The sequence below is a fragment of the Diabrotica virgifera genome, chromosome 3 (genome assembly GCF_917563875.1).
Source record: "Diabrotica virgifera virgifera chromosome 3, PGI_DIABVI_V3a".
NCBI classification, from domain to species: Eukaryota; Metazoa; Arthropoda; class Insecta; order Coleoptera; family Chrysomelidae; genus Diabrotica; species Diabrotica virgifera.
The window spans coordinates 147,177,497-147,190,123 of NC_065445.1; the positions used below are offsets into that span (position 1 = coordinate 147,177,497).

Here is a 12,627-nt window from a genome sequence, read left to right on the forward strand (position 1 = left end):
AAAAAGTTAAAGTACACTTTAATAAATAAATTATTTTTTATTAGATAATTATTTATTAAAGATAATTTATTTATTAAAGTATACCTTAACTTTTTCTATGATTAATAACGATAGTATGATTAAAATCATGGATTTTTGGGAAAAAATTATTTTTTCAAAAATTGTCTAAACAAATTAGACTGTTTATTAATTAATAAATGTCTAGACAAATTGCATATTTGTAATGTACAGAAAAATTACATACATCTTAAAAAAAGGACGGTCAAAATATATTCAGTAGATCCCGAGGTATAGAAAATTATAGTAGTTTTAAGTTGCCTTTTTTAGTTTTTGAACTCGTGCATTTGTCGGCTCCCAGCTCCCCCTTCACTTATACCGACTAATCACCAATTGAACTACATTTTTAACAATTCGTGTAAAATACCAGCTTTTCTAATATGTAAAATGATTTTTTCTACGGACAATATTTTTAAAGTTATCCTAAATGTTTATAAACTACAAACTTTCACAAATTTGGCGTTAGGATTTTTGACTATATTTGATATTTTTTTATCTTTTTTAGTACATTTTGATAGCATCAGTTTTCTACTTTTATTTGGCATACGCAGAATTGTCCTATCTTCATTATTTTCTGTCTTATGTTATTTCAAAATAAAGGTCTCTGGGATAAACAATTAGAATAAGTCTTAAGCTAATTAATGGATCGGTCTCAATTGAGGGTTTGTTAAGTACCCCAATACCCAACTTTGGGTGAAACACTAAAGTTCTAAGGTAGTTTTAGTAAAAGTTATTAACAAATAACGATTTTCACTTATTTTGCAGTTTACTTGGCAACAAATTAACTTTTTAACTTTCAAAAATCGGCATTTTGAAGGTTTTTTAATTTTCTAAAAAATTAAATTTTGTAATTTTATGTCAACTATTTAGCTTTTGAATGAGGTGCAAAAAATCGAAAAAATCGCGATTTTTGCACTAAATTGTTAATAATTAAAAAACGGACGCGAACTCTAGGCAGGAAACAGGTAGGTTTTCTTCCTATAGGTCTACAATAACTAAAAAAGTAGTGCGCTACCTGGATCTTTGAGTGTCACGAACAATGCGTTGGAGAGGGGAAAGCCGTTTGTCTCCAGTTGGTAATTCAGAATTATATCTGTATTTTTTAATTTATTAATTTCCATAGATAAAGATAGCTTAAGCCCTTTATTTTGGATATGGAGAATTTGAAATTAGTCATTAAAAGAATGATTATGATCTAGAAGATGAAGTGCGTAAGTAGAATTTTTTTATATTATTGAAAGCCCTTTGGCGTTCTACTATACGTTTGCTAGAGGTTCTACCAGTTTGGCCGATGTAAGTTTTTGGGCAGTCATCACATGTAAGTTTGTATACACCACTGTGTAAGTGCTTTTTCTTTTAGCTCTTCTATTTCTTAATGTGTTTGCTTAACTCGTTCACTGCCAAAGTGTTTTGTATAATTTTTTACGTTCAGGCCAAGTGGTATATTGCAGATGGGAAAAAAATTCATTCTTTGGACCAAGCTGCGCAGAAGTAGATTTCCACGGATAATGAAGTCTTATAAAAAAATTAACGCCACACATATTAAGAAATCAGTGGAAATGTGTCTCTGGCATGAAAATGAAAAAAAATTTCTCGTTCGTATTGACCGAGCTGGCTTGTGGGAAAGCTGCTTTCTCGGTCATATTAACCGAGACGGCAGCGAACGAATTAAGTTGTTATTGGTTCTGAAAGCTGGCGTTATTTGTCCGCTACCGAAAAAAACCTGGATCCGAAGCCAACACAACTCACACTGGGAAAATATACCTGATCAAACGCAGGGCAAGATGTATGTCCTGTATGTGACGGATATGTGCCAATACGACTTGCTGAAAGCAAGCATGAATTAGCTCAATAGTCATAACAGGCTTCCCTACTATGCACGCGCCAGTTACGGGGAAATTGCATATAATGGGACTATTTCATGGAGACTTAAGCTGCAGACTGTAGCGGAGAACCTGAAACAGCCAACCATATCTTTCATGACTGCGAGGCATTGAATCGCAGACATCAAACACATTTTGGAGACAACGAAGTGACTCCAAATATATTTGGTATCCATCCACTAGACCTCTATAAGCTAGCTACCTAAGGAAAAGAACAGGTTTCACTGATGTCGTCGAATGTATAGCCAAGCTGAAATGGAATTAGGCAGGTCACATCTTCTTCTTGATGTGCCTATTCATGACGAATGTTGGCGATCATCATGGCAATCTTCACTTTATCTGCAGCAACGCGGAAAAGATGCACATATGTTGTGTTGAACCAGGTTATGAGGTTTTTTAACCAGGATGTTTTTCTTCTTCCTAGACCTCGCTTTCCAAATATTTCTCCTTGCAGGATGGCTTGTAGGATGGCAGGTCACATAGCGAGACTAAAAGACTCAAAATGGACCAGAAAACTAACTGACTGGCGCCCAAGAGACGACAAACGCAGCAGGGGACGACCACCAACACGCTGGATGGACGACATTAAACGAATATCCAAGAAATGGCAACAAGACGCACAGAACCGTGGAGAATGGCGAAAAATGGGAGAGACCATTTTTCTGTCCAGCAGTGGACAGAAGAGGTTGCACGATGATGATGATGATGATGATGGAATATCTCAATTATAATATTAAATATAGTCAACTTACCAACTTGTTCGGCAAACTGTGTCGTATTTTTCAATTTATTCATGATCAGTTCTTCTCTGGTAGGTATATTTATTCCCATGTAACAGGGATATTTCAGAGGAGGACTGGCAACTCTAATATGTACTTCTTTGGCACCGGCCCTGCGCAGAAGCTTAATAATTGGCCCTACTGTGTTTCCTCGTACGATAGAGTCGTCTATAAGGATGATCCGTTTGCCTTTCACATTTCGTAATATGGGACCTACAATATTTAATTGACATGTGAGTTTTGTTGGTTTAATTTGGGGACAGAATAAAACAAAAAAAATTAGAGGAGTCTGAGTGAACCACCTTGGAGCCCTGAATAAGAAAGCCAAAATGAGCCAAAAAATTTGCAAATTCTATGTAGTAATAATTAACAGAATAGAATTGGGCATCAGATATTAGACACAGTGTTCAATTTTCGCCTCTACTTAACACGTTTTTCGCGCGGTGTAGCCAAAATTAAATTAAAATTAAACGCTGGCCGAAATCCAGGCGGTGTTGCCAGATAAAAGAAATAATAATAACATCCCGAAAACAAAAAGAACAATTTTTGTACCTGGTTAAGTGGGCATAGTTTCGAGTGGTTGAAACGGGCGTGTCAAACGTACGTGACAAAATGGACAGCGACGATTATAGCACAGAAGACAAGAAAAGGAAAAGAGCAGCTGATTTGGAAGACGAGGAATGTAACAGAAGTAATAAATACATAGATCCCCGGAAATGCCAGGAAAGTAAAAGAAAATACTGGAGAATTTAAATATACTAACAACAGAAATAAGAGAACTACAAAAAGAGCGAAGAGAATATATATGTGAAATGAAGGACAAGGAAATGAAAAACTGAATTAGGAAAACAAAGAAACCAAACAAGAAATGGAAGATCTGGAAATAACATTGGTACAATGGAAAAGTACCAAATACTTAAAAATGTTGATACTACTCGGAGTAGAAATAGAGACAGAAAACTAAAATGTAATAAAAGAAAATGTCTAAGATTTCTTAAGCATTGTCCTAAAAATTAAAGGAAAGATAAAGAACGCGAGGAAAATTTAAAATAAAGCCTGCATAATTGAGCTTCTCCACGTAACGGACAAAGAGACAATAATGAAAAACAAAAGTAAAAAGAAGAATATATTAAAAGTAGTGGGAAAACAGATTATTAGGAACAGTTTTTATGATACAGAAAAGATCGAAAATGGAATGATCAATTTCGAGATGATAGATAGAATGTGAACAATCAGGTTAAAAGGGATTACGAGACATAATCGTAATAAATGTTCATGCAGCAATAGAAGATACCATAGAAGAGGACAAAGATCTATTCTATGAACAACTAGAAAGAGAATATGAAAAACTACCAAGATTTGATATCAAAATAATAATGGAAAAGGGGATATAATATATTTGAAAATATAACACGAAAATACAGAAAGCATGACAACATATCGAATGATAACGGTCAAAGAATCATAGGTTTTGCGACAAAAAGACAAATGGTAAAAAAGCACACTACTACGCACAAAGGATTATTTCCTTTGGAAATAATCAGAATTTTTTTGGTGACGATTCTCGGAGTGGATGTCGAAATATCAAACATTAATTGGTTAAAAATGAAATTTCCATTACAATCAATAACTGTGGCTTAACCCCATGTGAACATAATATTTAAACTAAAATCATATACCTCCATAAAATTTTTCAAAACTTTTAATACAATATAAATATATGGTATATAAAGAAAACGTGAAACAATAAGGAATGCACGTAATTTTCCCCTTGTTGCCATATTATAAATTTGAAAAAATATATAGGGAATAATCAGATCAGCAAGCTATGACAGTCGCAAATTCAATGCTTTTTCCCCATCCAAAAAGTGCAGAATTTATTTCGGCGAAGCGATGATGGTTGCGAATTCAATACTTTTTTCCAATCTAAAAAGTGCATAACGTCCCTAAGAAGCTTTCACTTCAAAAACCAAAATCTGCCTTAATCTTCTATACGACAATGTCAATTTGACATTTATGGTACAGATAGTTATCTTTGTTTCGGACTCTTAAAGACAAAGAGAAAGAGTGTAGCCGGTAGCTGCTTTCGTAACTACATATACGTTTTTTATTTGGCAACAGCGCTTTTCTGTTAAACTTGACGGTAGCGAAAAAACTAATACATGAGGAAAAATTTGTTGAATTTGCTTGCCTTCAAGTTTGTATCTGTGGGTAATGATGTGATTAAATCTATGACGTGCATTTCTAATAGTTTGACTTTTAGTTTAGTATACCTACCATATTAAACAAAATTAGGTAGTATAAGTGAACAAAATTGTAATATTATATACTTACTAAACTTCAAAGCTACATTCATTTGCCTCATCCGATTATTTGGTTGAATAAAAGTCCTTCCTACATAAGTATTTTTTGTCAGCAACTCCCCCAAAGGAATATTTGACTGAAACAAGAATATTTTTTAAAACGACAACCAATAAGTAAATTGTATGTTGATGAATTGTTATGGCTAAGTTGTTTTAAGGGGGGGGGGGGTATTGTTTTATGGTTTGAAATATTTAATTTTTTTATTATTTCAAATAAAAGTGCATACTTTCAAAAATACTATCTGAAAATTTCAGATTGATCGGAGTAAAATTACCAGAGATACAGCGTGTTGAATATCCCTACCTTCGACTCGCTTTGCCGCGGCTTCGCGCCAGCACGCTTGAGCGTACTGAGAAACGTTAAACTTCTCTTTTGTAGATTACTTCGCGATCAAAAAACATACTCCATTGTGCATCACTTTACGATTTGACAGACAAATAAGAAGATGAAGATGCAGTTGTCAAAACTTTAAACGTTTTTTATTCAAACTGCTTTTTCAAATGCCGTGGAGATTGTAACTGAAAAACTACTTGACCGATCCACCTGAAATTTTGCATATATTTTCTTTAGACATTTTGTGAGGTAACACCGTCGAAATTTTTTCATTTTGTGCTTATTTTTTGTTCAACAATAATAAATCTGTTCATTTTCACAAAATTTTTACCAAAAATTTCGTATTTTTGATTTTGGAGTGATACCAAAAATTAAAAAATTATTAAAAATAAAAAAAACTCGACGTTGTTACCTCGTGAAACTCATAAGCTGATTAAATCTTTTTGAATTTTTTGTTTCGTATGATCCAGTGACGCGTTCTGATGTCCACCGCAAAATCCATTTTTTTAGCTGCCTGTCAAAATTTGTCACCAATGGCTTATTTTTCAATATTTTGGATTGATTTTTTTAAATATTCTTTGAATTGTACTTTATATGTTTATTTCAATTAAAAATAAAATAATTCTACCATAGCTTAGAAAAAAATTCACAAAAATGTGCTCGATATGTTGATTTCAAACCATACCACCCCTTAATGGGTAGCACCCAGTAAACGGTTTCGGTAAACGATTCAATGAAGAATAATTGTCCAGGAGCATCGGTATGGCGTTTATTCCTACAACGCTTTTATTTTGTTTTAATCACTATTTTAAATATTTAAAAATCGTTATCTTCACTCCCCTGAACAATTTTGCTTTTTGCAGTTACGTCAATATGCTTCCGGAGCGGCAATTACCTACACATTCAAAAATTGAAGGACTGAATTTCCAAATAAATTCAACTATTAGGCAAGGAAAGTATCCAATTGTTCGGTTAGAGATTCGAGTGGTTCAGGCGGATGGACCGCGTTCACTCCACTTTTATTTTATTTATTGGTTGATAATTCAAACCCTAGCCACAAAACAAAAAGGCTAACGTAATAGTTTCAAATTCTGAATGGATCTGTTATTTGCACCTACGACTAGAACACGCTGGTGTATCAGATCGACCAATAGATGAGCAACACGGCAAGAGATAAGGGCGTCCAGCTCGGAGTTACTCACTCCGTAGATAACTGCTGGGTGAACGTCAAAAAAAATCGGCGTTTAGAAATATCCAATTTTCCACTAGTTCTCTATTTGAACAAATATAATTTAAAAAAAATGATAAAGCATACTAGAGCGGTCCAATAAGTACTTAGCTTGGTTATGGTATATCGGGGCAGGGCCCACTTGTGAGCCCTTCAGACACTTAGACCTCCTACGGCAGGTACATTGTATCACCCCTATCTTACGGACCAGGTCCATAAGAACCTGGTCTTCGGCGTTTATGGAGCCCAGGCTGCACCGAGCTCCCATGCTAGTCCCCCAGAAACCTTATGGCCTCACAGAAAGCCACAAGTCTCTTAAAAGACAACTCCCTCACCTGGCTCGGCTGCATAGATCCCAGGATCTGCCACCTCCGATAGGCCAATTCCGAGCACTCCCAGATGACATGTGAGGAGGTTTCCTCGTCCTCATTACATAAACGGCACCGTGAGCCATCCGCCAGTTTAAGCAGATGAAGGTGCCGTCGGAGTCTACAGCGGCCGGTGAGCATACTGACCACCAGGGAGCATCTTCTACGATCCAGAAGAAGCAGTTGGGCTGTGAGACTTTTGAATGGCCCCACATAGTGTCTCATACCTCTACAATTGGCCCAGGAGTCCTGGAACCTCCGCAGAAGCTCCTTGAGACTACCCCTACCAGTACTGAAGGGCACTCCAATCACAGGTTCGGGTCCCACAGGCAGAGAGGATGAGCCCCGTCTTGCCAGGGCGTCAGCCCGTTCGTTACCTTCCACACCTGTGTGTCCCGGTACCCATACCAACCTAACCCTGTTGGTTATAGCAACATCATCCAGAGCTCTCTTGCACTCAAGAACCAGCTTAGAGCTGGTCTTGGGCGCTTCCAAAGCCCTTAGCGCTGCCTGGCTGTCAGAGCAGATAGAGGTGGTTCTGCCCGAGCAAGCCCTATCTGTAATCTCTTGAGCACATGCCAGGATCGCAAAGATCTCGGCCTGAAAGACTGATGCATGAGAGCCGAGAGCCTGGCTAGACTCAAATCCGACTCCACCACCATACACTCCAGCATCTTCCCGCTCGTCTGTTCTAGACCCATCTGTGAACCAGGTGAGCCCACTCCGACAGATTAGTGTAGGTTCTCGTTCTACCCATTCATCCCGGTCAGGAAATTGAACCAAGAAGGAGGATGAGAACACAAATTGAGGGGACATGGCTTCGTGCTCTACAATGAGATGTAGAGGAGGTAAATCCAGCAGATCCTCAAGAGCTGCCATGGGAGTGGTCCTCATGGCCCCTGAGATGCCAACGCATGCCAACCGCTGTAGATGAGCCAAATGGACCTTGACTGAAGAAAGTCTAGCCCGGGGCCACTACACGATTGCCGCATACGTCAGTATAGGGTGTACCATGGATTGGTATATCTAATGTAGAATTTTCGGCTGCAGACCCCATTTGGCTCCGAAAGCTCTTCTGCACGCCCAGTAAGCTGCAGCGGCCTCCTTCAACTTAGCGTCCACATGTTCCTTCCATGTCAGTTTAGAATCCAGGATCACTCCTAGGTACTTCACTGACCTGGAAATCGATAATGTTTTGCCATAGAAGCTAAGATTTCTAGTAGATCCGATGACCCTTCTCCGAGTAAATGGAACCACAGTAGTCTTCTCAGGATTAACCTGAGTGACTGCTCCCGACACCATTCTTCAACGAGCCCGAGAGCTACCTGAGCGACCTCAATCAGTAAAACTACCTTGTTCGGAGAGTCGCTGAAGAAGGCCGTCAACCACCAGGCACCACAGCAGGGGGGATAGAACCCCTCCCTGAGGACAACCACGAGATGTCGACACCCGAGCGCAACAACCGTTCCGGTACGCAGCTATCTGCTTTTGAGAAAGCAGGGCCCGGATCCATCTGACCAAGTTTCGGCCAACCCCATGCTTTTCTGCAGCATCACACATGGAATCAAAAGTAGCGCAGCTAAAGGCGCCCTCAATGTCCATAAAGATACCCAGTCATACAAAAGATTTCCCAGCCTGGTAGGCGTATTGACGTGTTGCCCCTTAGGTTGCCCCAAGTGCTACATCACGTATGAATCGATCCACTAGTCTCTCTAGAGCCTTTAGAAGAAAGGATAAAAGACTGATTGGCCGGAATGATTTAGCAAGGGTAAAATCAGTTTTACCCGGTTTAGGAATAAATACGACTCTAGTTCTCCTCCAGGGCAAAGGAATATACTTTATCGCAAGGCAGGCCCTAAATATCCTGACCAGTGTGGGAGCAATAAGGTCCAAAACCTGCTGAAGCAGAGCCGGTATAATTCCGTCCTCACCTGGTGACTTAAAGGGAGCGAAACCCCTAACAGCCCAGCACACCTTCGTGTACGATACTACTTCCTTCGCCATCTGGAAGTCCCCCATTCGCGGAAGCCTAGCCGCGGCTAAGGCAGTGTCATCGTCCAAACCCTCCGGAAAGTGAGCATCCGAGAGTCCTGAGGGCCTCCTCGTCAGTTGAAGATAGGCTTCCACTAGGCATACGGACTTAACCGACCCCCGGGATTGGATGTTTGGAGAGGACATGATGGAGCCTAGCTGCAGCGGGCATGTGTTCCACACTGTCACAGTAGGCTCTCCAAGAGCTCCTCTTTGACCTCTTAATCAGAGGCTTGTATTCCCCCTGAGCTTCCTTAAAGGAGTCCTAGTGGGCAGTGTTACCAGTTCTCTTGGCCCTATTGAAGAGAGCCCAAGTCAATTTGCGTTGTCTCTCTACCTGAGGTGTCCACCAGGGAATAGCGGAACCAGCCGTCCTCTGTATAAGAGGGCAGCTAGCTCTATATGCCGAGGTTAGGGCTCCGGATAAGTGATCCAAAGAGATATCTATCTCCTCAGCTCCGCCTCGACAGGGAGGCAGACCCACGAGATTATGGCCGAGCTTCTCTCCAAAGAGTTCCCAGTCTGTAGCTCTTGGATTCCTATATGAAATATTCTGGAGCTTAAGAGCCTCCAGCTTAATGGTAATATGTCTATGATCTGACAGTGAGATTTTCTCGGACACGGACAGGACCCACTCTGAGTCTGAGACCAGTCCCACTAACGGTCTAGAGCATAAAGTGAGGTCGATAACTTGACTTCTTCTAGACGTCATAAACGTAGGTACCGAGCCCCGATTTAGAATTTCTAAGTCGGTTCTCGAGAGATACTGCAGCAGAGCTGCACCCCGGGGATTGATATCTGTACTCACCCACACTAAGTGGTGGGAGTTGGAATCCCATCCCACTAGGAGCGGAAGTCGCAGGTCCTCACAGTATCTGACTAACTCCATCATTTCCGTTGTTGGAGGGGGTTCTGGTGAATCATAAGGAAAGTAGGCAGAACAGACCACCATCTCCTTCCACGTCTCACCGACTTGAAACTTCAACTTTACCGCCACAAGGTCTCGAGAACAAAAGTCCTGTAGCAGGCAGGTGAATAAATTATTGGTTAGAACAGCGGCTCTCGGGGTCTCTACAGTGGAGCACCAGAACAGTTGACCACCACGGTTCCCTAATCCGCATATTTTACCTCTATACACCCACGGTTCCTGGATGAGAGCTATTCCTGCTGACAGTTCGAGCAGTCTTCTCAAGAGGACACCTGAGGCAGCCATTATGGTAGTTGAGATCATTAAGTACTTAGCTTACAAAAGAAACACGAAATGTTGCCCTTCTTCAAAAAATTTCTTCTTCGTGCCAAAAATTTTGGCATGAGGCCTGTTGGGATGTCTACTTTCTCAGATATCTCGCGCCCTTCAGTCGGCAGTCCGCCAATACGAGATCGTGGATAGGAGCGATTAGAACACGTTGGGACGTGTTAAACCAATTATTGACGGTTACCATCGAAGGAGAAGAGTCACCGTACACAGCATCTAAGTGCTCTTTTATTTCGTTGCGCAATTTTCCCTCCAAAAACAAGAATCGAATCACCGACCGATATTGATATTTTTTCATATTTCAAAAATCCGTCTACAAAAATATTCTACACGACAGTTGATTTCTCTATGGGCTCCGTGCGTGACCATGGTGGGAATAGACGAAACTATGCTAGCGCCCGTAGCGGCGAAATATGACAACTTTGGTGAATAATGATTAAATAATAATTTTTTCAATAGATATTTCGCTTACCTTATTATTGCCGTTTTGATTTTTATTATTTATTTTAATATTTTCATACTGACTTTCTTTCCTTTCCCTGATCTGGTGGTATATTCCTATCGTCATCTATTTCCCCTTTGTGTCAGACACACACCACAAAAGCAATAGTTCAATAGACCCAGCTAATGTTAAAATCTGGTAATAATAATTCACACTGCCTAATTGCTTCCGATGTACACTTAATTAATGTTAACACCGACAACTAAACTATAACGAAAAAGTGAAGAAAAACACTTAAAATTGATATTTTCTTCAGAGAACTTCCAAATATCCGTTTTTTAATTTGACGTTTATTTGACACTTGAACTTATTGTTTGTATAATAAATTTTATCAAAAATGGCAAATAAAAATATTACATTAACGTCAAATATGTCATATGTGTATCATATATTTAACGTCAAATTGTGTTCGCCAAAAATTTCAGGCCACTACGCTAGGTGTCGCGTCAGTCATGCGCAGAGCGAATAGCCCAGTAAATGAATGGGAAATACAGCGATACCGTGTAATTTTCACGATCAATTCCGAATTGCATGAAAGTTTGGATTTAGTTTCTACTGACCCTCCACTTCAAAGTTGAACTTGTGCCGTTGGTTGCTTTTGCTTGGGGGTGACACTCACCACTTCTCGGAGGTGAAAAAACGCACCTTTAAAATAAGCTGGGAAATGGATAAATTGACTAATTCTAAGCAACTTTCGTTCTACAGAGTTTTTTAATTAAGTCAATACTTTTCGAGTTATTTGCGATTGAAAATGTTTATTCTTCGACAACAAAATACGTTTTTTAGGAGTTTTTTTTCGCAAATAACTCAAAAACTAAATATTTGATCGAACAAAATATTGTTAACAAAAATGTAGCATAGAAAAAAATCAAAATAGTTGTGTATTAGTGAAGTCTATAGACCCAGCAAAAGCAAAGTAGTAGCCCATGAAAAAAAGTTCTTATTCGTCAAATTCCAATTTGAATATTTCAACGTGAAATAATCAAAACATGAAGCACTTTTCCGGAAAAACTCGTAAACTTTTTTAAAGTGTTTAAAAAATCTTTATTTTTATTTTTTATAAAAGTTTCTAGCAGCAAAAGAAAGTGAGGTACGCTCAAAATAAAGTTGACCCCCTTTTTTGGTAAAAAAATCGTGAAAAGCTCCTCCTATTTAGCACCCAAAAGGAAATTAATCGTTACCGCTTTACAAAAAATTTACAATATGTACTTACGTATTTTTTCATGTTCTGTAAATTTCACCGATTTAAATTGCTTATTTATGAAAGGGTTATAGTTGAAAAGAGGAGTCATTAATGACGAGTGTATGCAAATTTTGAACAGCGATATCTTAACCAAATTTTGTCTTACAGAAAAACGAAATGCAACTACCATATTTATAAAAGCAACACCTACATTTTTTCACTCTGAGAGATTTTTCGTATCACTAATACTTTTTTTTTTAAAAAAGAACATTTTTCCAAATTTTTAAACAAAGTTTTTACTAAAAAACCAATTTTTTTCAAAAATAAGCACTTAAACCGGTCAAACTTGCAGATAGTATAAACAATACACATACATAATATGAAGTAAACGGTAAAGTGGCAACGATTAAATTTTCTTAAGGGTACTAAATAGGGGGAGATTTTCACGATTTTTTTCACAAAAAAAAGGGGCCAATTTTATTCTGAGCATAATTCTTTTAGTTTTGATGATAACAACTTTTGTAAAAAAATTAAATCAAAGTTCTTTTTAAACACTTTACAACTCGAAAACTATTGACGTAATTAAAAAACTTTATAGAACAAAAGTTGCTTAGAAGTCAATATATCCATTTCTGGACTTATTT

The 12,627-nt window shown here is 38.5% G+C and overlaps 1 protein-coding gene across 1 annotated transcript in view; it reads right to left on the reverse strand.

Moving 5' to 3' along the window:
* Positions 1 to 12,627, reverse strand: part of LOC114334079 (amidophosphoribosyltransferase-like) — a 75,208-nt gene that overhangs the window by 12,733 nt on the left and 49,848 nt on the right. Inside the window, exons 8-9 of the mRNA XM_028284094.2 lie at positions 5,054 to 5,159; positions 2,693 to 2,932 (exon numbers count right to left, since the gene is read on the reverse strand). Coding sequence (XP_028139895.1) covers positions 2,693 to 2,932; positions 5,054 to 5,159 — 346 coding nt within the window. The remainder of the gene's footprint in view (positions 1 to 2,692; positions 2,933 to 5,053; positions 5,160 to 12,627) is intronic.